The 26797-nt window shown below is 40.6% G+C and overlaps 1 protein-coding gene across 1 annotated transcript in view; it reads right to left on the reverse strand.

Moving 5' to 3' along the window:
* GUCY1A2 (guanylate cyclase 1 soluble subunit alpha 2) overlaps window positions 1-21380 on the reverse strand; it is a 245169-nt gene extending 223789 nt beyond the window's left edge. Inside the window, exons 1-2 of the mRNA XM_081952009.1 lie at window positions 20759-21380; window positions 142-203 (exon numbers count right to left, since the gene is read on the reverse strand). Coding sequence (XP_081808135.1) covers window positions 142-203; window positions 20759-21070 — 374 coding nt within the window. The 5' untranslated portion in view covers window positions 21071-21380. The remainder of the gene's footprint in view (window positions 1-141; window positions 204-20758) is intronic.
* Window positions 21381-26797: the final 5417 nt, after the last annotated feature.

Genomic DNA, 26797 nt, shown 5'->3' on the forward strand with positions numbered 1-26797 from the left:
ATTCAATTTTAAGGGCATTTGGTTGGCAAAGCTACCGTAAGGCAATATCTTGGCAATCAGTAATTAGTTTTTTATTGCCACCCACTCACCGATCTATCTCTACACTCCTTTTGGAGTTTTGAAGAAATCGGTTCTACTTACCCAATAACTTGATGCTCGTAATGTTGTAGTGTCCTCTGGAGAGTCTGCCTTATGGTCTGTGGCTATAGAATAAACAAAGAAATAATAATAAAAATGTTATCAGCAGTTTGTCAGTCAGCCTAGCTCTCAGCATGCTGCCTGAACAGAGGTGACTACTGATATTATTGCTTAATCTAATGTATATTTTTCCAATTACATATTCTTTTCCTCCCCTCGCACATCTGCTGTGCCTCCTCCAGAGAAATGTGAAGAAAGCTGCCCAGAAGTAGCAAGCTGTTTTTGTTCAACAAACACATCAATATTTCAAGACTCTTCCTGATATTTTAGTCCTCTGTTAAATCGGCAGTAGCTTCTTTAGCATCCGTGTAACCCAATACAAAAAGCTGCAAAAGGAAAACATGATGTATACAGAATAGTATGTTAATCACTTGGGGCTAAACGTATACATCTCACCACACCTTTGCTCCCAACTAGTCTCTCAAGACTGCTCTCAGGGCTGAAAGTTTCTTCTGTATTATTTGCAGTGACATAGAATCATAGAATAACAGAGTTGGAAGGGACCCTGGAGGTCTTCTAGTCCAACCCCCTGCTTAGGAAGGAAACCCTACACCACTTCAGACAAATGCATATCCAACATCTTCTTAAAAACTTCCAGTGTTGGAGCATTCACAACTTCTGGAAGCAAGATGTTTCATTATACATTATACTAGTCTTTCTATTATTTTTACAATGGTGAAAGGTTGCCCTGTTCTTACTAGCAAAATTTCCCACATTTCAGCTCACAAGTTGAACTTCAACTCAAAGATTTCGGGCCACTCTCCCTTTGCCATTTGAATTGTTTTTCAAAGATTATTTTGTTTAAAGCATAAGTGAAACGAGATCTGTTATGCTGAAAAGTGTATCTATCACTAAAAGTCTGTAGAGATTATCAGTCATCCAGGTCATGGTTGTCCCAAAAGTTCTTTTTCAGGAGGCAACCTCCATGGTTTTCAGGAGGCAACCGGAAGAACTTCTTCAGCTCTGGCAGGATAGTGGGGAATGGAAGGGTTTATATCATTGCAGACAGATAGTAATTTTCATCCGCAGCTGAAGAAGCTTCTTGGATGAGAAATGAAATGTCTTCAAAAGTAAAGCAAGAAAGTCCAGTTGCCTCCTGAAAAAGCACCTTTGTATCTATCACCTTTTTGATTTATAAATCTGTTTTTTGAATTCAGCATCAACCATTCCAAATCAATAATAGAAACAAATAAAAATAAAAATAAAAGAGAGGGAATACAGCCCAGTCTTGTCTTGTTCAGTGCTACCAACCTGCCCAGGGAAAGAAAAAAGAAAAGAAACAATGGGATGAAATAGAGCATCTAGGAAAGGAGTTGAGAAGGTTGCAATAATGACCTTATCTCAGGCAGCATTTGGCGCGAATGTCCATAACATCCTCTCATAATTCCAAATGTCTATCTGCCCAGAAAGGAAGATTAACCCTTGCTTCCATTAAACCCTCTTAGAAGAGAACTCCTATCCAGATCAGAAGCAGAGGCAATGAGGAAAGGTGTGAAGAGTGATGGCGACCCCCAGCACTCTTTGCATACTATGCACACATAAGCTCAACCACTTGAAATCAAAAATGAATTCTGAAGAAATTCTAAACAATCCTGACAATGAAACAGAGAACTGGAAGCCTCTTTCACAAGAAAAGACAAATTTCTGCCTGCAGCATTTCATGTGGTTCTTAGATTATAACCTTTATCCATGTAAAAGGTAAAGATTCCCTCAAGTCGAGCTTGACTCCTGCTGATTTCTTAGAAAAGTCCATGTAATTTTATTGGCAACAGTATAAAATGGTTTGCCACTGTCTTCTTAGATGACTTTTTAAACTTCCCAGTCCAGGTTCCAGCTATGAAATTTCCTGCTGGTCTCTATCTAATTTCTAACTCGCTCCAACCCTGCTTTTCTTCCGAGGTCAACCAGGTATAGCTGGATGCTTGCTGTAAGATAGAAGCTCCCAGATAACTTCATAGGACACAAAGTGGAATCCATCTCAATAGTCTTCGACAAGTGAGATAATCTGACAACAACAGCAAGTTATTTTGTCATGCCAATAGAATACAACCCTTTGTTTTCTCCCCAATAGTAAATAAACACCATTTCTTTAGCAAAATTGTATAGTGTTGGGACTTGATGCACTACTGCGATGAGGCAAACGATCTGCTCTCCCATCAACAGATGACCTGGCCTCTAGCATCAGAAACCTCATAACACAAGGTCTGCAGAGACAAATGGAACCAATTTTCAACACACTTGCTGAAAATTATAACTTTGAAGAAATAAATTCACAAAACCTTTAGTATAAATCCTAAGACAGGTGAAAAGGAGGAGGAGGAGAAGGGGAGGAGGAGGAGGAGGACGTCCAGAACCTTAGCCAACTGCATGAAACAACCTCACTATTTTGCCTTATCACTCTATTCCCAAAACATTAATCCTCAACCATTATAGATTTGAATGTGAGTGAAAGGAAAGGGCACAACTCCCTATACAGAAGGCATATCTATAATTGTTGTTGGATGGAAACAATACACCACAGTCATTCTGTTGCTTCTAAAGAAGGGGCACGTTTAGAAGGAAATTGCATGGAAAACAACTCCTGCACTTGGAGAGGGAAGCATTGCTTCTCTTCCTTCTTGCTGCCTGAAGATCGTATCAGTCTTGAGTAAACAAAAAACACGCCTAGTTTCAAAAAAGCAAATTTAGATCAGCCGCCACCATCACGGGAGTAACAGACGATTTCCTGACATTGAATAACCTGTCTGTTACAGTATTCCATTATTATACTCCTGTTTCTTAGCCCTGGCAATGATTAGCAGTGTGGACTTAAACTCCCAGGATTGATCAACCACAATTTATCTTCAACAACAACAGTACATAAATGCAGACAATCCATACAATTTCTGATGAGGTGATGGACTGTAGAAAGGAAATGAATTCTAAGGAGGGAAGAGATCAGAGGTGGTATGCTGCCAGTTTGCACCAGTATGGGTGAACCAGTTAGTGGTGGTAGCACAAGGCTCCTCACACCCACCCAGACGTCATCAAGGGCCTTCTGCACACACGCACGCTCACACTACCGAACCGGTAGTGAAGAAAATAGAATACCATTACTGGTCCAGATATTTTGTGTGAGAGGAGAGGGTGAAGGCAGCCACTCCCTAATTGCTACCACAGAATATGGTAGACAGAGATAATAAAATGCTCAGTCTGTCAAGATTCTCTCTATAGGTGAGGAAACAATAGAGAACTCAACTTGGAAGAATCACCCCATGTCATCTCGGTTTTTGGGCCTGACAGATAACACCCCTATGCCGAGTCCACAATTAGTCAAAGCCGATGTTAGCAATTTACCTGCATTTAGATGGGCAGCTTAGCTACACTTGAAAAATAAAGGGAGAAAAATAGATTTAAACCTTTTTAAAAGCTGCATTTTAAAATTCTGCATGGAGCAATTACGACTGCTCTCAGCAGGAGCCAAATTTACCCTCTCAGGAAAACCTTTAAAAAGAACCCAATGTGCTCTCACAAAAGAAATTAACAAAAGCTCCATCCAAATAAGGCCACACACAAGGAAACCACATTTCCCCATTTGGAGAGGCAGGTGTTTAAATCGAAAGGACCTGATGGGGTAGAAATTCTCCTTGGATGCAGCTAAAAGAAAAGGCAATTTTGGGGCAACACAACTCGCTGATTCATATTGTGAATAAAGGAATGGATAAAGAACATGAAGTTCATCCCTAAAATTTAAACCACCAATAAACGGCCTTTCATCTTGAAACCTGGGGTCAGTTTGACCAGCTGCCAGCTTCTGCACCACCAGAATGAAAGATTTAAAAGCAGCATTCATTTAACCCCCACAAAATACAAACAATTCTCCTTAAGCACTGTTTTTTAGCACTATAACTATTTTTTAATCTACCTTTTGGATTCCCTGAATTTTCAGGTTCCCAATCAGAGATCTTTGCAATTGTTGGAAGAAAAATCCGGTCTGGTTCCAAGCCAGGAGAAAGATGCTGGAAATAAAATGGAGGCTGATTGGAAAGGAGGACTATTTGGTTGCTTCAGTGACAACATCAAATCTTTCTGCAGTAGCTGGCCCCTTGGCTTAGGAATGAATGGGTTTTTATACGATTCTGAGATGATCCAGGGGGTTGTGCAATGTAGAGAGCCTTGTGCCCTTTGCTATTCTAATACTGGTGGGTTAATCCTGTTTTATGTCCAAGAGGCCATGTCATGTTCTTAAAATTCTGGTGAGGGATGTAAATTCTTAATCCCAGCCTGGGAGAGCTGTGGCTGAAAGTGTTTTGTTTATAAATAGGATTGCCCAGCCTTTCTGAATCGATACAAAATCTGCATTCCTAAAGACCAGTCTCTTCTGCTTGAGACTGTTTTATTACGCAGAAAGACTGAGGCTACTTTCTGACTTTAAGAAAATGTTTCTCCATTTCTCCTTTTGGAAAATATAATGTTCTACTTTTTTTAATATTAAGAAACAGACTCCTAAAGAGTTTCTTACTAGTGTTTTCTCTGTTTCCTAGGCTTAAAACAGGCTTTTGTAACTGTCGCCCCATAGTTTCTCCAATGTCATATCTGTGGCTATCCACACCAAGAAATTTGGGGAATATCAGGTTGGACTTCAAATTCTAGAGAACCATGTGTTCTCATGACACAGGAAGGAACTCCACTGCTGAAATAAAATTTCCTTATATTTTTATTATAACTTTGGGGCAGACATTCTCTCTCAGCTGATATCAGCTCACAGAGTTGCTGCTGTTGTGGGGAAAATGGAAGAAGGGAGGTACTTGCCATAACTTCGTAAAAAAATACAAGGAGGAGGAGGAGGAGGAGGAGGAGGAGGAGGAGGAGGAGGAGGAGGAGGAGGAGGAGGGGGAGGAGATATTGTGGAACTTTCAAATACAGACAGATCATCATTTGGAACACAATATGCCAGCTATCACAGTTGTCAAAAACAAAAATTTACAATTTATTGACATCACGGTACCAGGAGATGCCAAATTCAAAGAATAGAACTAGAAAAAATCACGAAATACCATGGAACTACGAGATTATGGATGAAACATGTAACAATGATACCCATTGTCATGGGCACTTTGTACCATGTCCAAGAATTTACATCAACAAATTGCAGCTTCCTGCAATAACACCAACAGAACTGCAAAAACTGTGTTACTCGGAACATTGTATATTTTAAGAAGGTACTTGGTTGATACCTAGGATCCTGTCAGCAACCTGTATCAATCATTAGCACCAGTCAACGGTATTTATGATGCATTTTTGAATGTTTAGTTGACTGAGTTTCATGTTTAATAATAATGATGATGATGATGATGATGCCTGGAGACAGGAGAATAGAAGAGAAAGAACTGGAGAAGATAACAAAATACAAAGACCTACAAATAGAAATAGAACGACTATCGCAAAGGCAAGCAACAGTAGTACCAAAAGTAATAGGTGCCTTGGGTACAGTCCCAAAACAACTGGAGCACCTCTTGAACACCATAGGCATTGACAAATTCACCATCAGTCAATTGCAGAAGGTTGCTTTACTTTGAACTGCTTCCATCCTGCGACGATATCTATAACTCCATCAAACATCCAGATTTGCCTATCCCAGGTCCTTGGTAAAGACTCAATAGGTAGACAAAAATGTCCAACCCAGACTGAACATCTGGCTGACTGTGCGATGATTAATAATAATAACAACAATAACAATAATGGGATAACATTTTTTAACAACCCAGAATCCATCAGGGATATGAGTGCAATATAGTAATGGTTAAAATGTTATTTTTCTACCCAGGTAAATGCTTGTTCAAAACTGCATGTTGCACTAATAACTGGTGCATGACCTGGTTGCAGAATTAACCCATTTTCTGGATTTGCAAAATGCCATGAAACACAATATCAGAAACACAATACTGCAAGACACAAAATACTGTAACAATAACATGGCCACCTAACCAAGCTTAGTCGGATGTGCTTAATGCTATCCCTAGGTTTTCCACTATCTTGTTATAAATGTTAACAAATGTATGTTCCATCTTGACCTACTTCCTAGAAAAATTGTTAAGATAAAAGGAGATATGAGACCTCTGTACATTGTCTTAGATAGAGTATCTAAAGGCAAGGCAGCATACAGAGGCAATGCCTTTTTTAAAAAAAATCAATATGATCACAATTCCAAACACACTCTCACAACCCTGAAAGCAAGTTTTGTGTGGCAGAGATTTTGAGTTAACTAAACGAAATCATTCTGAAAGGACTTGTAGTAGCTTAAACAAACCTACATCAAAGGCTTGGCCAAACCACCACATGTCCTATATCAAAGGGCTCACTGATGATATCACAAACAGAATGAATCATACTGAATAAATCTGACAGGTTTGATACATTGGTCTGTTCACATTCAGGGCTAGGTCCTAAATGCTGTAGTTAAAATTATATATATGTGTGTGTGTGTGTGTGTGTGTGTGTGTGTATGTGTGTGTGTGTGTTGTATTTGTACTGATAAATAAATAAAGGGAGACTAGTATAGATCTATTGCGAGCTAATTAGCTCTCATCAGCTAACCATACCCTTACTGGGATTTGAACCTGGGCTGTATATATCTTAGGCAGGAGACTTAGCCACTAAGCCACGGGCTCTCCTCCTTTATCAGTTGAGCCAGGGAAATAGGTATGTAATTCTGTTTTCAGAAAGAGGGAGTATATTCCTCCCATATTTAGGAATACCAGTGGTTCTCACACACACACACACACACACACACACACACACACACACACACACACACACACACACACACACACACACACACACACACACACACACACACACACACACACACACACACACACACACACACACACACACACACACACACACACACACACACACACACACACACACACACACACACACACACACACACACACACACACACACACACACACACACACACACACACACACACACACACACACACACACACACACACACACACACACACACACACACACACACACACACACACACACACACACACACACACACACACACACACACACACACACACACACACACACACATATATATATATATATATATATATATATATATATATATATATATATATATATATATATATATATATATATATATCAGGCCAGTCATCTGTTTCCAACACTAGCTGTATGTTCAAAATTATTTACCATAATCCCAATGACACCAATCAGTCCACTCCACTCTTGATTTTTACTGAATTCTACACCAAGTATCAGGTTAGATTACTTCAAAAATCTGTCTATTTTGGTGGGTGGGGGTGGGGGTGGGTGGGTGAGAGAGAGAGAGAGGGAGGGAGGAAGAGAGGGAGAGAGAGAGAGAGAAAGAGAGAGAGAGAGAGAGTTTTCAAATACTGACCTGTCATCATGATTTATACTGGAATCAAGAATTTAATTAAATTTGGCTAATATAACCAAAGGGACAAAGGTAAAATTAGTGAAACAAGTAGTAGTTGGGAGGGAAATAATTTCCTGCAGGAAGATAAATGTATTGTGACACACACAATTCAGATTATATGGTGTACACTACTAAAACTAAATAGGCTGAACTCACTATTTTTTTTGCTCAGTACCCACAGACGTTTTCTGCTTTCCGGTTCTTTATGATGTGAACCAAAGAAGTACACGCAGAAGTGACCAGTCATCATGAATAATGAAAGAATCAGTTATTTAATTAGATGCTAATGCAAGATGATCAATCTTTCGTTTCAGTTCAAAGCTGAGGTTTATTTTTCAACTCAAATGTTATTTTGTGAACAAAAAAAAATCTTTAAAAGCAGCTCTCATAATGAATTAGTAAAGACTTGGTGACTTCATTTATTTGCACTCAATTTTGGTTTCATACATATTCAGGCAAAATCTATTCTCTTTAATGCTCACGAGAGTCTTCTAAAATAAAAATTCATGCAATAAATACAAAGACACATAAATAGAGCCAGTTTGGTCTAGTGGTTAAGACACCAGGCTAGAATGCAGGAGATGATGAGTTCTAGTCCCACTTTAGCCATGAAAGCTATCTGGGTGACCTTGGCTGAAGGATTGGTGTTGTGGGTAAAAATAAGAAAAGGTGTGTTCATCACTTTAAGTTGTTTGTAGGGGGAAGATAGAGATGATAGTCAGATAGACAGATATGGCATGATTTGGATAAATGTGCTACTCACATTGTTCATCAAATTAAGTCAAAGCATTTAGAAATGTGGATCAAGCAAAACTGCACTTCATTTCTATGAATTAGCATTATTTACAGACCATAATCTGGAACAATCATGTTTGTTGTGCAAAATCACATTGCAACTTCTTACTGTGGTTTTAATGTTAAATGGCATCTTTGTGATTGATTCTATTTTGTATTCAAATTATTTGTTTACATTACTGATTCTGGATGATATTCAAATAATGTCAGCGCAGTGTAATTTTTAAAAAAAGCAATATTTTTATTCTTTCTTTCCTTTTTTTAAAAAACTACTTCCCACCCATTTTGGACTTGTAATGGTAAAGGCGCAACCTGCACAGAGTCTATTTTTCATTGCCAATAAATATTTGTCTTTGCAGAATTGTCTGCTTAGTCATGTGATTTACAGGTTTTCGCAAATGCTGACAATATCAAATTTCATTGTTCGAAAGTAATACAATGTGAAATGTGATTTCTAATTTCCAGTAAGATATCTCCCCCTCCCCCCCATAATGAAAGAAATATCTGCTTTTCTTCATTAATCACTCAATAATTTAGAAATTATTTTAAGATGAATTATTAAAGGTAAACGTTCCCTCATCCATATGTGCTAGTCGTTCCTAACTCTAGGGGGCAGTGCTCATCTCCGTTTCAAAGCCGAACAGCCAGCACTGTCCGAAGATGTCTCCGTGGTCATGTGGCCGGCATGACTAAATGCCGAAGGTGCATGGAACGCTGTTACCTTCCCACCAAAGTGGTCCCTATTTTTCTACTTCCTTTTTAACATGCTTTTCAACTGCTAGGTTGGCAGAAGCTGGGACAAGTAATGGGAGCTCACTCCATTACATGGTTCTAGGTATTCAAACCATCGAACTACCTTTCTGATCGATATAATGACATTATTTCTCCTTGTACTTCAATGTTTTACATGAATATGGTACTGAAAGATGGTAAACGTGATGGTGGGAGGGAAGTTAAGAAAAAAGCAAAGCATACACAAGAATAAATGGATTGCTTAAGAAATAGTTGAACAATAAGCAGAGTAATAATACAAGGAGGTGCATTGGCCCCTTGGTTTAGTATTTATATGAATACATAAGAAATACTTGTAATTATAAGTGGATTATTTGGATGTGTATGTGCATGCACTTTTGTATGTAGACAACATACATTTTTTGGCTAAGAAGCCAAACAATTTGCAGCATGATATAATGAGGAATATAATCAGAAAACTGATGTATTAAAGGCCAACGTGGTTGGATTTGACAAAAGTAAATGGACTGGATGATTGCTAGCGATTTATAAATGGGGAAAGCTAAGCAAAAGTAGATGAATTTGTGGTCGAACGTTTTATTAAAGAGGAGGAAATAGATGCAGGTATTTTAATATAGAAAGATGTTGGGGGAAAGATAACATGTAGTCTGTCACAAGGAATGAAGGTAGTCCTTGTTGTGGCCCGTCGGCTGCCAGCAGAGCTAGCTGCAGAGTCAGATGAGGTGGAGGTGGAGGGAGCGCCTGGACCGGCTTCGGAGCCTTTGAAAGGCTCTGCTAAGGAAACAGCATCAGAGACAGAGGCTGAGCCAGGGCCTTCCATCCTCCCCCAGGTGGAGAGGCAGCTGTCTTCAGGGCCTGAGCTGAGTGAGGGGGAGGAACAGATGGAGCCTATCCCAGATGCAAGTATGTGCAGAAAGGAAAAGAGAGGAGAGCAAAGGAAAGCAATAAGCCGGCTCTCAGGGAGAGGCAGAAGCAAACGATAGCCAGTCCCTCCCTGGCTGGGAAATAAACAACCGGCCACTCCCAAGCCCCTCCCTATTTACACAGCAAGCTATTCGGATTGTATACAGCAGTATACAGCAAGCTATTCGGATTTCTTGGCTAAACACAGGTTTGTTGGGACTAATTACATTTGATTTTTTTTTTTGTTTATCCATGTGAATAAAAGACTCTTCCTGCTCTGTTTTGAAAAGGGTTACTTTTTACTTGTAAGTAAGCGGCTTATCATTACTTGCGAAGGCTGGGTCAGAACAGTGCTAGATTTAAACCCTTCATTTAGATACCATTCAAAGTTACACTGGCATTGAAAAAAAGTGTCTTATGACCAGTCCTCACATTTACAACTATCACAGCATTTCCATGGTTACATGATCAAAATTTAGATGTTCGCCAACTGGCATGCATGTATATGATGGTGGCAACATTCCAGAGTCACGTGATTGCAATTTTCAATTTTCCCAGTTGGCTTCCAACAAGCAAAGTAAATGAGGCAAATTGGACTCACTTAACAACCATACATCTCATTTAACTGCAGTGATTCACTTAACAACCTTGGCACAAAAGCTCACCAGACAACAGCCTTGTTTAGAAATAGAAATAGCACTTATATACCACTTCACAGTGCTTTACAGCCCTCTCTAAGCAGTTTACGGAGTCAGCATATGGCCCCCAACAATCTGGGTCCTCATTTTACCCACCTCGGAAGGATGGAAGGTGAATCAACCTTGAGCCTGGTGAGATTTGAACTGACAAATTGCAGGCAGACGGCAGTTAGCAGAAGTAGCCTGCAGTATTGCATTCTAACCACTGCGCCACCGCGGCTCTTTGGACCTTCTGGTTCCAATTGTGGTTGTAAGTCAAAAACTACCTGTATATCAGGGTCTCCCAATCTTAGCCATTTCCAAGTACGTTATATGGATTTCAACTCTAAAAATTCCACAGCCAGCATAGTCGTTGCTGAGAATTCTGGGAGTTGAAGTCCCCTAGCCTCCCATTTGCCAAGTTGGGAAACACTGATCTAAATGAATTAATGTAGATGGAATACAGAAGTGTATGGCCAGTACAAAACAAGTATAGTGAGGTGGTTTGGTCATAGAGGGAGTATGAATGAGAAAGGCATCACAAAGCAAATACCGCACACGAAGAATGGGTGAGCTGCGATGAAAAGGAAAACTGAGAAAGTCATGGTTGGATGCAATTGATAAGATCCTATAAAGAGAGAAAAGTTTAAAGAACAAAGAACAGGCGACATGGAAATTTGCAGAACAATCAACAATCAATAGAGGCCTGTTCTATTTGCCAGGATAGAAATGTACAGCGGTATAATGGCTGCATTTACAATATTGAAATCTAAATGCAAACAACATTTAGCTATGTCTACTCTGTTATCAGGAAAGTTGGCTCACTATTTCTTTCTATTCTTTCCATAACATTCCATATCAGGAGGAAGATGCAAACAATTGTGCCAGATATTGCATAATCAAACCCAGATAGTCCAGATGAGATCTTAAATCAGTTTATATCTGGCAAAAGAACCTGATATTCACTCATGAGAACTTCTGTGAAAAGGATCGTAGCCTTTCCGTCCAATTAAGTGAGAAAGGCAGGTAGAAAAATCTAAAGATTCTAAATTCAACCAAGAATGAAATCTTTTTCATGAGCACTGCCATGATTGACAGAAAGCACTGGTCCCCAGTTTCAAACTAGTTCACACATACCATCAAGTATCTCTTGATCTTTCATGAGTTGTTTTGCACCCAAAACCAGGATTCAACACCTTTGAAAATCTTTGTTTGGAATGATGCAAACTGGAATGGATGATCCTAAATGAGAAGTTCAATGGCAAATTGCCACATAATACTGCGCTGCTAAAATCTGCGCTGCTAAATCTGAGAGTAAAGTCAGAAACAAAGGCAACAAAATCTTATCTTAAAAAAGACCATAGTAGAGATTCCTTTTCCGTTTCAACACTTCTGCATGTAGCTTGTATTCTACGGAGCCATGGTGGCGCGGTGGTTAAAGTGCAGTACTGCAGGCTACTTCTGCTGACTGCCAGCTGCCTGAAATTTGGCACTTTGAGTCGCACCACCTCAAGGATGACTCAGCCTTCCGTCCTTCCGAGATGGGTAAAATGAGGATCCAGACTGTTGGGGGCAATATGCTGACTCTGTAAACCACTTAGAGAGGGCTGTAAAGCATCATCAGGCGGTATATAAGTCTAACTGCTATTGCTAGATACATTCCAGATATTAATCAATTAATTAATTGATACTAAAATCACTCACTGCTTTGGTTGCTCACCTCTATTGAAGGGTGCAATGTTAACGAAGGTGGGCAGATAAAAGCAAAAAGTATTCATTTGTGTTTTTACTTATGGTTCATCTTTAACCTCAGATACAGGTGGTCCTATAGTAATGACCACAATTCAGCCCAAAATTTATCTTGCTAAGTGAGAAATGTGTTACGTGAGTTTAGCTCCCCTTTCACAACTTTTCTTATCACATCTGCTATGTGATAAAATTAGTAACATGGTTGATAAGCGAATCTGGTTTCCCCATTGACTTTGCTTGTCAGAAGGTTTCAAAAGGGGATCCCCGGGACACTGCAACCATCTTATATGTGAGTTATTTGTCAAGCATCCGAATGTCAATCACATGACCACAGGGATGCTGCAACAGTGTGAAAAATGGTCATAAGCTGCTTTTTTCTGTGCCATTGTAATTTCAAATTGTCACTGAATGAACTGTTGTAAATCGAAAACTACCTGTACTAGCATAGCAATAGTACTTAGACTTATATACCGCTTGACAGTGCTAAGCAGTTTACAGAGTTAGCATATTGCCCCCAACAATTTGGGTACTCATTTTATCACCTCGGAAAGATGGAAAGTAGAGTCAACTGAGTCAACTTTGAGCCTGGTGAGATTTGAATTGCAGGCAAATTGCAGGCAGCCAGCAGGCACCAAAGTAGCCTGCAGTACTGCACTCCAATCATTGTGCCCCGGTGGCTCATATAATATACAGTAACTGGAGTTACCGTATCTGAGCAGCAAAGAAATTCATTAATCCTTTCTTGTCATCTAGAGTTTTCCAAATACAACCTGAATACAATGGCTTTATGTGCATTGAGCAATGTAAACAGAGTTTACTTCCTGCCCCGCAACTCACATAATGTACTGTTGCTCACGTTGCTGCTGGCCAGCTGGGACAGACTCCTAGAAACTGGGATATTTATTTTTATTGTATTTATTTATTTGTCAAGCATGTATAAGATAACAGATAAGTATAAACATGATTATGAATACACGAAATGGATACGAAAAAATGGGGACATTAGAACAGGGATGGTAGGCACTTTGGTGCGCTTATGCACGCCCCTTACAGACCTCTTAGGAATGGAGTGAGGTCAACAGTAGACAATCTAAAGTTAAAGTTGTGAGGGTTTAGGGAAAAAACCACAGAGTTAGGCAATGCATTCCAGGCATTGACCACTCTGTTGCTGAAATCGTATTTTCTGCAATCAATTTTGGACGGTTTACCTAAAGTTTGTATCTATTGTATGCTCGTGTATTGTTGTGGTTGAAGATTGTTGTAATTTCACGTCAAATGTGCACACTTAGGTTATTGGATCTCACCAGCAATGTAGTCTTGCACAGATTATAACACTAACGTGTTGTTCCATTATGTGTCTATATCAAGGCAGATATCTGGAAAACCCAATAAGGGCAGAATGTTTAAGCTGTCCACCGTTTTGTTACCATGCTCAAGTATAATTTATTTTTTTCTATTGTTGTTCTGTGGCCAGGAACTGAGATACAGGAAACCCAAGATAATATTTGTTAAAGTGCTTTTGCTGCTATGAATTAAAAGTGTCTGTCTGATCATTTGAAATACTGAAATATATTTTGGATGTGTCTCCTTCATTTGTGAGTCCAAGATAATTTTCTCACATAGTTCCACTCCCCAGAATAGCCATGCAAATAATTTAACCCTACAAATTTTCCAGACGCACAAAATATCTATTTGTCCTTAATATATCAAGGCAGTTTGAACCCAATATTAAACACATGTACGGTACTAAAAACAAAATCCTAGAATTTAATTCATAGTAGATACGTGAATAGAAGGGAATAGAATTCACTTCATAGTAGGTACGCTGTCTTCTAAATTTAAAAGACTTTCCTTTTATGAACAGAATTATTTGTGATTCTATTTTTGCTTAACTTGAAATAACATATATTAAATACATTGGAGCTTACATCAAATCAACATGTTTAGGAGGCAGTTCAAACTTCGACTGTCCTCTTCAACCAATATTTAACTCCCAGAGCTATTAAATGTAATCCTCAGTACATTCATTTACAAGTTATTTCCACTGAGTTGAGCTAATAAACCCAAAGGGGACATTTCAGTGCATAGCATAAATCAGCCAGGATTTCACATTACCTATGACAACAGAACTTACATACTAACTAAATAATTGAATTACTACCTAAGAAGAACTCAGTTCAAATCATACCTCTGTTGCAAATTTATTAGCTCAATTTCTACATAGTGCCAAGCCATGAACAACTTCAAGTTGAATTTTCCTTCTCTTGTTTCTCCATCATTTCACACAGTCCACCTTCTCTTCGCTGCAAACCAAAATTTCCAACCTAGGATGATGTTTGCACTTTAAAGCAAGATCACAACTTGCATCTGGACTCTTTATATTATAATATAATATGGCAAATAATACTAAAAATGGCTTACTTTAGGCCAGGGGTGTCAAACTCATTTTCATCAAGGGCCACATCAGGGTTGTTTTTGACCTCGGGGGGCTGGGGTGGGCATGGCCAGCTCAACATCACTCATATCGGGAGTACCTGTGATGGCCCGAGCACTCTGTTGGTGAAAATGGGCTCCAGAGTTCCATTTTCAGCTGCCATGGCCTCCTGCAACCCTCTGCCAGTGAAAATGGAGTCACCATGAGCCAGATCTAAGCAACCCACAGGCCAGAGCCAGCCCCCGGGCCTTGAGTTTGGCACCCCTGCTTTAGGCATTCCTAATCACATTAAGCATATAAAGCAATTTTAAGACATGAACGGAATAAAAATATATTTATTATTAGGTAAAGTTAAAGGTTGCCTTCGCACATATGTGCTAGTCCTTCCTGACTCTAGGGGGCAGTGCTCATCTCTGTTTCAAAGCCGAAAAGCCAGTGCCATCCAAAGATGTCTCCGTGTCCGCCATGACTAATCGCTGAAAGCACACGGAACTCTGTTACCTTCCCACCAAAGGTGGTTCCAATTTTTCTACTTGCATTTTTATGCGCTTTCGAACTGCTAGGTTGGCAGTAGCTAGGACAAATAACGGGAGCTCACTCTGTTACGCAGCGCTAGGGATTCGAACTGTGGAATTACCAATCTTTCTGATCGACAATCTCAGCGTCTTAGCCACTGAGCCATCACATCCCTTATTTATTATTAAATGTAATGAAAAACTGTACCATAGAATCTTTCTAGTGACAGAGAGCTGCAGTAGCTAATACTTTATAATAATGATTTGTAAAGAATGGCTATAAAAGTCTGTGGTTTTGGTTTCAATGTGAAAAATCAATTTATAATCTGAGAAGTAGAACAATAAAAAGATTAAGAGTCCACAACTATTAATGGAATGCTCCTGACTTAATTTGTGCTTGCTTTGTCAGATTACCAGTAAAATATAAATATTCCCCAGAATCTGAAAATCTACATCTATGTCTAAAATCATCTTGTTCCAATTAGCTCTAATGATCCTCAAAAGTGTGAATATATAATTGCTAAATCTGGAAGTGCTAGCAAGCTTGAAATAATACAATACATTTCTTCAAATCTCTTTAAACGTGCTGTTCAAAAATCACTAAAATTATGCCATTACTTTATTAAGCAATTTAATTATTTTTCAAAAAATATGACAAAGGTCAGCTGGGATTCTTGCTCTCATATTGCAGCATCAGCTGTGGGTTTGCCTAGGCAGAAACAGGGGAACAAATTAATGAAATTCCATTTATACTGAACTATCTAACAGGCGTATAAAGAAAATTATCTCTCTTCAATCCAATTGGTAATTCTCCTTATCTTTCCTGATGTACCCTATTGAATATAAACTTGTCATCATGAATAGAACGAAAATGTCAAAAGCAAAATGGAACCCTTTCCTTTGAAAGGCTAACAATGCAACCAAGTTCAGATACAAATCTTTTCAAAATATCAGGAGGTTGGTTACAGTTGACAAATCACACAGATTCCTATCACTTACAGGCAATAAGTTGGCCCATAGTATATAAGCTTGTTTTATACAGCAATTTCTCAGCTCTAGCAAAAATAGCCTGCATGAATCTATTCTGCCCCCAACTTTTCAAAATACTTCGAATATCTAGCGTTAAAAATATTTCTAATATCTTTTTGCCAAATCACACTCCACATGGGATTATCCAAATTTCACTGCATGAAAATTTTATTGTGGCCCAAGCTTTTTTGAAACTCAATATTTTAATGAAAATATTTCATTAAAAGTCAAAATTAAAAATAAACTTCAGTGTAAATGCCATTAGATTTGAAGAGAAGGGAATATAACAGTGATCTAACTTATTATACCTCTGTCTGAAGTCAGAAATTAAAATTCAGCTACCAACTTGTTACTGTTGGTGTCTGATCCATACAGACATATATAATGGCTTCTATCTATGTTCAAAAGAAAAATTTGGACACTCTTATGATTTTACTACTTTCAACATGAACTATTCTAAAACAGATTGAAAGATCAGTGATCCTCTTAAAGTAAATATCTCAGATCTGTTGGTCATGAAAAGACTACGCATTGTTCAATAATGTAAAAACCCAAATACTGCAGAGGAGAGTCACATTTGCACTTCTGGACACAACCGATCAACATGTGTCGATATTGCATAGATTTTTTTTTTAAGAAAAACCTTAACTCCAACTGAAATTGTTTCAAAGTTTTCACGAGTACTAATTTCACTTTTAACATATGAAGCACACTTCTTAACATATTATGTAATACGCTTCACAAAATAAAATGGAAGATGATGGATGCACTATAGATCCGTATCAAACATGATTACATCCTCCAGTCTTTCTATGCAGATATCTAAAGAGATTTTTCTTTTCATTGACAAAGCATCAAAATATATACCATTTCTCTAGTATGATTGGTTTCACATTCCTATTAAACCAAGAAACTGTTGAATAGTCCCCAACTACAATAAAGGCGTATTTCTCAGTGATACACCATAAAAAGGCATGCCAACTATGGGGTGGAAAGAGACATTAAACTGGGGATAATCTGGTTCCTGTCCAGATGACTACAGGCAACAAGCATTAAACTCATCCTCATAGCTTTATCATTTATTCTGCCTCTTTGCAATAGTGATAGAATGGCTGTTACGAAGAAGGCAATGGAATATCCCAGGGATGAATTATATAACTGAAAACAGATTCTGGAACTATGTATAGGTGCCATATAATTTTAACTATTTTATTTTTAGCTCTTATGATAGTGCTTATTAGGAGAAATGTTGCAGAAACATTTCCCAGTTCCCTGCTCCGAATTGCCCTTCTCCAGCTGCTTATATTCTACATGGATGGATGGATGGATGGATGGATGGATGGATGGATGGATGGATGGATGGATGTACAGACGGATAGATGGTTTGCATACACACGCATACACACACCAAACACACATACATATAAAATATAGAGTGCACACACCTATAAAAACGTGCACACACATATTCTACGTGCATGCACACACAAACAGAGAGAGTACAAGAAAGAACCCCATTGGAACTGAATGAGAATTAAAGCACATTCAACAGACTCAGAAAATCAGCTAACTTTTGCCAAAAGGGATTGAAAGCAGATGGGAGGGGAGAATTAAACAGAGTATTATGGGGGAAAAGACTGGCTGGCATTTTACTCCAGCATTTGGTTGTAAGGAGCATAAATATTTATTAATTCCAAATAATGACTTCCTCCAGAACTCCTCTCAGTTCCATGTTTTAGGAATCTAAGATCAGGACCTTCCTTCTCTCCTTCTGCAAAGCTCTCATGATAGTTTCATAGATCCTTCCTTTTCTGCCTTCTAGATAATGCCTTGCTTAGGAACTAGAATCTTTCCTATGGATCTTTGCTATCTTGATGAGATTCCTAGCAGCATCTTCTAAAAGTCATCCTACTGGCTTTTTCTAACATGGTCTTTGCAGCCACAGAAGTACCACCGTTTTCCTATTTGCTGCAATGAACAAGCTTAATCTATGGCAATTAAAAAGCAAAGAGCAGCTTCTCATGCATGGGGCTTTTCTCATAAGACAAATGAACATCTCTAGAGAATACAGACAAAACTGATGTCATTACATAAAGCAAAGCAGAATGTAACCAAGCTGTACTTGAGTCCTTTTGGAGAAGGGTGGCATATAAATCCAAATAAACCTAAACCTTAACCTACTTGGCCATTTCTTTCCCTAGGAGAAACAAACAAGTTCAGAATTCAAAGCAGCTTGGAAGAAACCATATGGAATAGCCAAGAGATAAAGGGAAACAAATTACTTTTCCATCTTTAGATTATTTTTTTAATGATGGGAAAAAAAACATAATTCCAGTCAGGAATAGAAGTCCTTGCAACACTCCACAGCTGGAAAGGATCAAGCTGAATTAGAGTACTTCCAAGATCTCGGTTGGAATGGGATGTACCAATAAATGAAAGGATCAGCAGCCAAGATTGGAGAGAAAGGGGGAAATGAGCAGGAACCAGCAATTATGGGATAAAGGCTGAAGTTGGGTAGAGAAAATTCTTGTTATCTTTGATAAGAAGTATGGGAAGCAACAAGCCTTGTGATCCAAGAAGTGAAAATAAACTTTGGAAAGGGGAAAAGAAGGACTGTGTTCCATTGGAAGATGATTCATGGGAAGTAAACATCTAAGCCATGTTCTCTCCGTGTTCTCATAAGAACACTACAGCATGGTAAGACAATAAACAAAACTGTCTGAGTCAGATTATATGTGTCACAGCAGAATCAGGGAATGGAATGTTGGACTACCATTCACAGGCCATCAGTAGTCTTACAAAATAGCAAAGGAGGACCAAGAATAAAGCTGTGTAGACTGGTCCAAAGGTCTATCTAGACTGGCATTCTGCTTTTCATTATCTAGATTTCTCTGGAAAGCTTCTGTGCAGAACAGAAGCCTGGGAGGGGAGGGGGGAGGCTATGAAACAGTAATACTCCCATGCCACAAGTATTCAGTAAAAACTCTGTCTGAACTTACAGGCTTTTTTTTTCATTCTGTTTCTTTTTTCCCTGTAGGGCTTACATGGAAGTTTTCTCAAGAGAATAACACCACTAAGATGGTTAGGGGAGGAGTAGAAGAATCAAATATTTTGGAATTAAGTACAGAAACAGCATTGCACTCCTTGCCTTTGGTGTCTTCTAGAGCAGCGGTCACCAACTGGTGGTCCATGGACCATCGGTGGTCCATGAGAAAATTTTGGTGCTCCGCCGAAAAATTAATTGCATTTTTATATTGCACTAAAAACCATTTATCTTTTTTTTAAAAAAAAATCATCTTAGTGGCCGGAGGGATTTAAAATTATGAATGTAGTGGTCCCTGGGGTCCAAAAGGTCAGCGTCCCTGTTCTGGAGGGATTTAATGCTGCCAATTAAAAGATGTCAATTAAAGGTGACATTTATTCTCCCCTCCCCCTCCCCCATAAGGAACTCAGTGTGCAGTTTTGGAGGGAAACAAAGAAAATGCAACAAGAGAAGGTGAGGTTATAGGAAGGGAGGGGAGGGAAGCCTTTGGAAAATTCCATAAAGAAAACCAGAGGCTGAAAGGAGAAGGGAATCCTCCGAAATAACCTTAAATTCTGAACGGAGCCACTTCGAAGGGGTTCTGGGGATTTCCTGATGTTTCCCACCGCTTAGGTGGGAATCTGCAGAAAGAACAATGTCCAAACATCTGGAACCAGAGGAAGTCCCTTCGGGTCATTTTTATTTTATTTATGTATTTATTTAAAATAAATAAAAACGACTTGGAAGGGACTTCCTCTGGTATAATCATTTTGGGAGGCTCGGCAGCGGCGCAGAGGGGGGACGAAGGGAGCGGGGGGGGGGAATAAAGGGGACACCTGCGCCAGGGGACAACCTGTGGCCGCGCTTTGAAAGCCCGCATCGTGGGAAAGAGTGGGCGAAGACAGGAGGGCTTGATGCCCCGGGATGTCTACGGCGGGTCGAGCGCTCCTCTTCCGCGGCGAGCCCAGGTTAGAGGATCCCGACGGCGCCAAAGAGGGTTCTTCTGAACCCCGCGTGTCCAGCCTCCGGCGCCCAAAGGAGACCGCCGGGTGGAGGGTCCGTCCTGCCTTTCGTCCTGGTCAGCCTCCTCTTCCAGATGGGCGCTTACGCATCCCGCCAACTCGGCTCGCCTGCCTGCCTGCCTGCCTGCCCACCTGGCTTGCCCGCACTAAACCGGCGCCCCCCACCCCGAAAAAAAAGAAAGAAAGAAAGGCGCGTTTACCGTGGGGGCGGCGAGGCGGCTGATGCTCTCGCCCAGGGAGTCGAGGTTGACCCGCCTTCTGCGAGGAGCCCTCCGGGAGCCCGCCGGGACCGGGCCAGGGAGACCCGCCGCCGCCGCTGCCAAAGCCTCTGGCGGCGGCGGCGGTGGAACGGTAGCGACCGGAGTGGTAGCCCCGGATTGGGCAGCGGGGCTCCGGCTGCCGTTCCAGAGGAGCCTGGCCACGGGGCACTCGCTTTCTTCCTCCGGGCTGGTCTCCAGGTAGTCCGAGCCGAGCGAGCTGAAGGATTCCGAGGAGATCTTTCGCCGGGACATGCTGGCGGAGGGAGAGGGGAGGAAGCATCAGCCGGAGAGGGGCTTTAGAGAGGCGGCGGGGCGGCGAGGGAATCCCGCGGGGCGACGGAGCCGGCTAGGCTGCTCATGGTCCAGGACGCATCGGAGCGCTTTCTTGCCCTTTTTTTTCCCGCACGTCCGGAGGCTCCACGCGCGCTGCCTTCGCGCCGCCGCCCGGCTTGAGAGCATTTAAAGGCGACGCCTCCGTCCGCTGCCCTCCTTCTCTGCCTCCCTTTCTTCCCTCCTTCGGCCCTGCTGCCGCCGCCGCCGATGCTGCCGCCTGCCTGCCTGCCTGTCTCCCTCCCTCCCCGGGTCGCTTGGCCCGCCTCCCCGCGCCTCCGCGGCCGTCACGTGCTCGCCGCGGGAAGGTGCGCCTCGCCTGTCGCCAAATTTAAAAGAGGAGCGTCGGGGCGCGAACAGCTCCGCCGGCTCCCGGGAGGCCTTGGCTTTGCAAAAGGCGCAGGGCGAAGCTGAGGGGAAATGCTCTGGAGGCAGGCCAAGTGTCAGCCGCCAGCGGGTTCACGCGTTGAACTGCCGCCCTGGAAGGCTTCGGCTACCCCACAAGCGCGTCTGAATGGGTCCGACACGATTCTAGGCAACGTAACGGCGCGGCTGCTACTGATCCTGTTCAGCACTTCAAGAGCAGCGCAAAGGAATGGGGAAACCTGGCCTCCCCAGTTGTTGCTGTGTATTCACGATCATTTCGCCTCAGGCAGTGAATATCAAGGATGATGGGGATTAGAGTCCAGCACCGCCCGGAATGGTACAGGTGCTCAGCCTCAACGGTTAGGGAAATAGAATTCTTTATTGACCAAGTGTGATTGGACACACAAGGAATTTGCCTTTGGTGCCTAGACGCTCAGTGTACCTAAAAAGACAAGATACATTGGTCAAGAATCATAAGGTACAACACTTAAGGATAGTTATAGGGTACAAATAAGCAATCAGCAAACAATCAATATCAATATAAGTTGGTAAGGATACAAGCAACAAAGTTACAGTCCTGCAGTCATAAGTGGGAGGAGATGGGTGATGGGAACGATGAGAAGACTAATAGTAATGCAGCCTTAGTGAATGGTTTGACAGCAGTGAGGGAATTATTTGTTTAGCAAAGTGATAGCTTTTGGGGAAAAAAACTGGCTGGACCACTCAAGATAATAATGGGATTGTAGAGCTAAATGTAGATCTCAATATTAGAAAACTCCTTCCATTAAATTAAAGCATTCCAGTATTTGAGACGCTGCCACAAAGAAGAGGAGGGGGGGGGATTTATTTTCCAATGTACCAGAGGGCAGGATAAGAAACAATGGATGGAAACTAATCAAGGAGAGAAGCAACCTCAGATTTATGAGAAACCTCATAACAGGAAGGACAATTAACCAACGGAACAGCTTGCTTGAAGTTGTGGGTGATTCATCACTGGAGGTTTTTAAGATGAGACTGGACAGTCATCTGCCTGAAATAGTATACAGTGTCCTGCTTGAGCAGGAGGCTGGACTAGAAGACCTCCAAGGTCCCTTCCAGCTCTATTCTGATAGATTGATAGATTGATTGAATTGTGCTTTGCCATCTGCCCTGCTGTATTTAAAGGTTCTTGTATTCTCTCCCCCTACACACACACACACACACACACACACACACAAAAGGGGAGCTGAAGAAGCTTTTTGGATGAGAAGCAAAAGGTCTTCAAAGAAAAATCAGAAAGTCCAGTTGCCTCTTTTTAAAAAAAAAAACACCTTTGGGGACAACCGTGACCTTGGATGACTGAGAATCTCCATAGACATTTACCAGATGTTGCTTGTTTTTATTTATTAAAGAAATAAATAGGCTGGTAAACCTTATTTTTTAATCTTGGCTTTCCTAATGCCAGGTGATAGAACCTATAGCTTGAGATCCCAAATATGTTTTTTTTTTCAAGAGGCATCTGGACTTTCTTTGCTTTTGCTTGAAGACATTTCATTTCTCATCTAAGAAGCTTCTTCGGTTGCCACTCAGAAGAAGCTTCCTGGATGGGAAGCACAACATCTTCAAGGGGGGAAAAAGAAATTTCATGTGTCTCTTGAAAAAGCACCTTTGGGACAACCTTGTCCTGGACGACAGAGAATCTCCATAGTCATAAAGAGGTTTTACATATAGGTACCATAAGTTGCCTTGTAAAAGGACCCTATTGTGGTCTGAACATTCTGACTTTACCTGAAAGTAGGTATGTCTCCCTGGAATGTCAGCTTTTTAAGATGATGTACAATATTTATTCTGTGTTTTATATAACTCTTCTTATGACTGCATATCTGGAAATAGGGCTTTATATGTAAGGACCACTGGATCTGTTGTCAGAAAAGATCTGGAAGCTAGTTGGTTTGGGATCTTCAAGATATACTTTATAGAATGTACACCTTGCAAATGCCAATCAACCCAAGTTGTGTTTGAATTTGCACTTTCCGCAGTGGTTTACACGAAGATGCTAATTGCAGAATTGGAAGGTACCTTAGCAGCCAACCTGCCTTCCCCACTTGCCACTCGAGGATGTCTGACAGCTTCTGTTTAAAATCTTCAAGGAAATGAATACTCATCATTTCATGTGCCATCTGCAGTTCCTCCTAATCTGTAGCCTGAACCTCTTCCTTACAATTTTAATCCACTTGTAATGGTCCTGCCCTCTAGTAGAATATAAATTTGCATCTTCTGTATGTTCTTCATCCATATTGTCAAGCAGCAAATTCATGTTTACACAACCATAGTTTACTCACTCCTGCTTGAGTTCTAGAACTCCTGTAATCACAAAATAAACCTACTGTCTCAATTTTCACAATAATGGGACCCACAGTAAATTAGATCTGGACTAGGCCGAGATCTTTCTCTACTGCAGGGGTATCCAAACTTGGCAACTTTAAGACTTGTGGACTTCAACTCCCAGAATTCCCCAGAGCTGGCTGGGGAATTCTGGGAGTTGAAGTCCACAAGTCTTAAAGTTGCCAAGTTTGGACACCCCTGCTCTACTGCCTACCATCCAGTCTTTCCTCTTCATGAGGGAGGTAGTCTGCATCTAAATGATGTTCCTTCAAATCATTTCACTTTTGGCATGCTTGACAGACTGCCATTAAATCACACAAGTAAGCTGCCACACTATTGGGGTGGGGAAACAATTTGGACAATGGAATTAGTTCACACATGATACTAGATGCTGCAAGAGTGAAGATACAATTATGCAAAGGGTTCCATGAAACATGGAAAATGGACCCCCCCCCAAAAAAATAATTTCTCTTTCTGTCATCGGCCTAAAATTTGAAGACAACCCTTGAATGGTTTAGAAAATATGGTGTCCCAATCACATCTCAGTCACATAGTGGTCACAGTTCAGATGGCTTTAAAGGGGACCAAAATAAAATTCATGAAAGTCAACTCTATCCATGGCTACTAACCGGGTTGGTAGAAACATGCAGCCTTCAGATCAAAGTCAAAATGAATCTGAATCCTAGCTGTTGGAGATGAACCACAGAAGCACCTGGTTGACCCCTTTGGTATCTCACCACAAATTCAATCCAGGAAGGATCTTCTTGTGTTGTTGTTCATCTCTAAATGCAAGGTATGTCCCAAAAAGTCAAGATGGCAGCCCAAGTATCTGTGTACGATTTCTGTTCCTCAGAGGCAGTCCATTCACCAACTTCTGCAATTATCTTTTCGAAGAATGCCAATGGAAATAGCTCTGGGATTTAGCCACATAGCTCATATAATGTGATAATCAAATAATCAATTTCACAGGAGGCTGCATTGCTAATGGCCGCAGGCGTTTGCTTACTATTTATAGTGAAACAATGTCAGTTAATTAGCAGAGCAAGAATACTGCCACGTCTAAGAAACTGAATGTTGAACCATAAATCTCCCAGTTCACTGTATGTCTTCTCCACAGGCCCAGTAGGTAGTTTTGAGCAAGTTGCTCCTCTGCCTCAGCGCTCTTTCTTTCACCCCCTGATGACATCTGCAAAACACAAATAACTTAGCTGACTTATTTTGCAGGCTTGTATTAAGGGTTTTTGTTGTAGAATGTTGCAAGCACTAAACCAATATAGATTGCCCAAATCTTGCTGGCCTTCTGAAAAGCCATAAAGATCTGGGTATTTCCCCAGGAAGCGCAGGATGGTTATAGCACTCTACTTGTTATACAATACAATACAATACAATACAATACAATACAATACAATACAATAGCAGAGTTGGAAGGGACCTTGGAGGTCTTCTAGTCCAACCTAGGCAGGAAACCCTATACCATTTCAGACAAATGGCTATCCAGCATCTTCTTAAAGACTTCCAGTGTTGGGGCATTCACAACTTCTGGAGGCAAGCTGTTCCACTGATTAATTGTTCTAACTGTCAGGAAGTTTCTCCTCAGTTCTAAGTTGCTTCTCTCCTTGATTAGTTTCCACCAATTGCTTCTTGTTCTACCCTCAGGTGCCTTGGAAAATAGTTTGACTCCCTCTTCTTTGGGGCAACCCCTGAGATATTGGAACACTGCTATCATGTCTCCCCTAGTCCTTCTTTCTCTTAAGCTAAACATACCCAGTTCCTGCAACCGTTCTTCATATGTTTTAGTCTCCAGTCCCCTAATCATCTTTGTTGCTCTTCTCTGCAACTCTTTCTAGAGTCTCCCCATCTTTTCTACATCGTGGCGACCAAAACTGAATGCAGTATTCCAAGTGTGAGTGTGGATGTGTTTGTTAGCTGTAATGGAAGGTTGGTTTATGGACCATCCTTGATCTGGATCCTTTCAATTGGTTGTGAAATAGGGTCTAGTTTTGACATATTTGCAACCCAGAATGCCTTCAAGAGATTGGCATCAATATAAATATGCCAAATATATAAAATAAATGTAAGCACCCATCACAAATGGAAGCTGCTGGAGGAAACTATAGTGTACATTCATCTCCAGATTATATTTGTGTAGTGTTTGAAGCAGCCAGATTTCTCTACTCTCTACTAACATTCTACTCCAGTTTCGTTTCTTTTCCTTACAGTTAATATGCCACCATTGATATACAAGGATGGAATCCTTTGATTGATTCACTTCTTCTTTTTGTAAAATATGCAGTATGTTTTATTGATACATTTTTTTCATTTAAAACATTTAAAAAATCCATGTCTATCTGAACCGCGTATTGTCTGGGCATAGTGAATTTTAACTAAAGGTACGACAGTAACCATAATCAAACTAGCAATCTTAATAAACTTATCAATGTGAATTATAAAATAATAAAACAATTAGTTTGTCCATCTTGCAGTATTTTCAATACAAATTTTTATTATCTCTTTGAATTCTTTTTCAAATACTAACCTCTGCTTTCATTAGTTAACCATTGGTAAAATATATTCCATGTTAAAAACTATTCTGTTTCTTCCTTTCCCTTCCTTTGATTCACTTCTTAAGGGGGAGGGGGGAGAGACCTTTCTTAGATTTTCCTTATTTGTTTGGCAATTTGAGTCCAATTCTTTTGGCACTTGGGCCCAGAATTTAGTACATAGGAGCAACAATTACAGTCGTCTGAATTGAGCATGTGCAAAGCAGAGGTGCCTTGGTTTAGCATGATGCATTGCACCACCAAAACAATACATTCTGCCTCGAGGAAAGAGCCAAACCGCTATGATCTTCAATGAGAGCACAGAGAGGGATGACTGACCTTCTACTCACCTCTAGAAAAGTGGATCAGCATGGCCACT

This window comes from Natrix helvetica (assembly GCF_964273705.1).
Source record: "Natrix helvetica genome assembly, chromosome: 4".
Taxonomy (NCBI): domain Eukaryota; kingdom Metazoa; phylum Chordata; class Lepidosauria; order Squamata; family Natricidae; genus Natrix; species Natrix helvetica.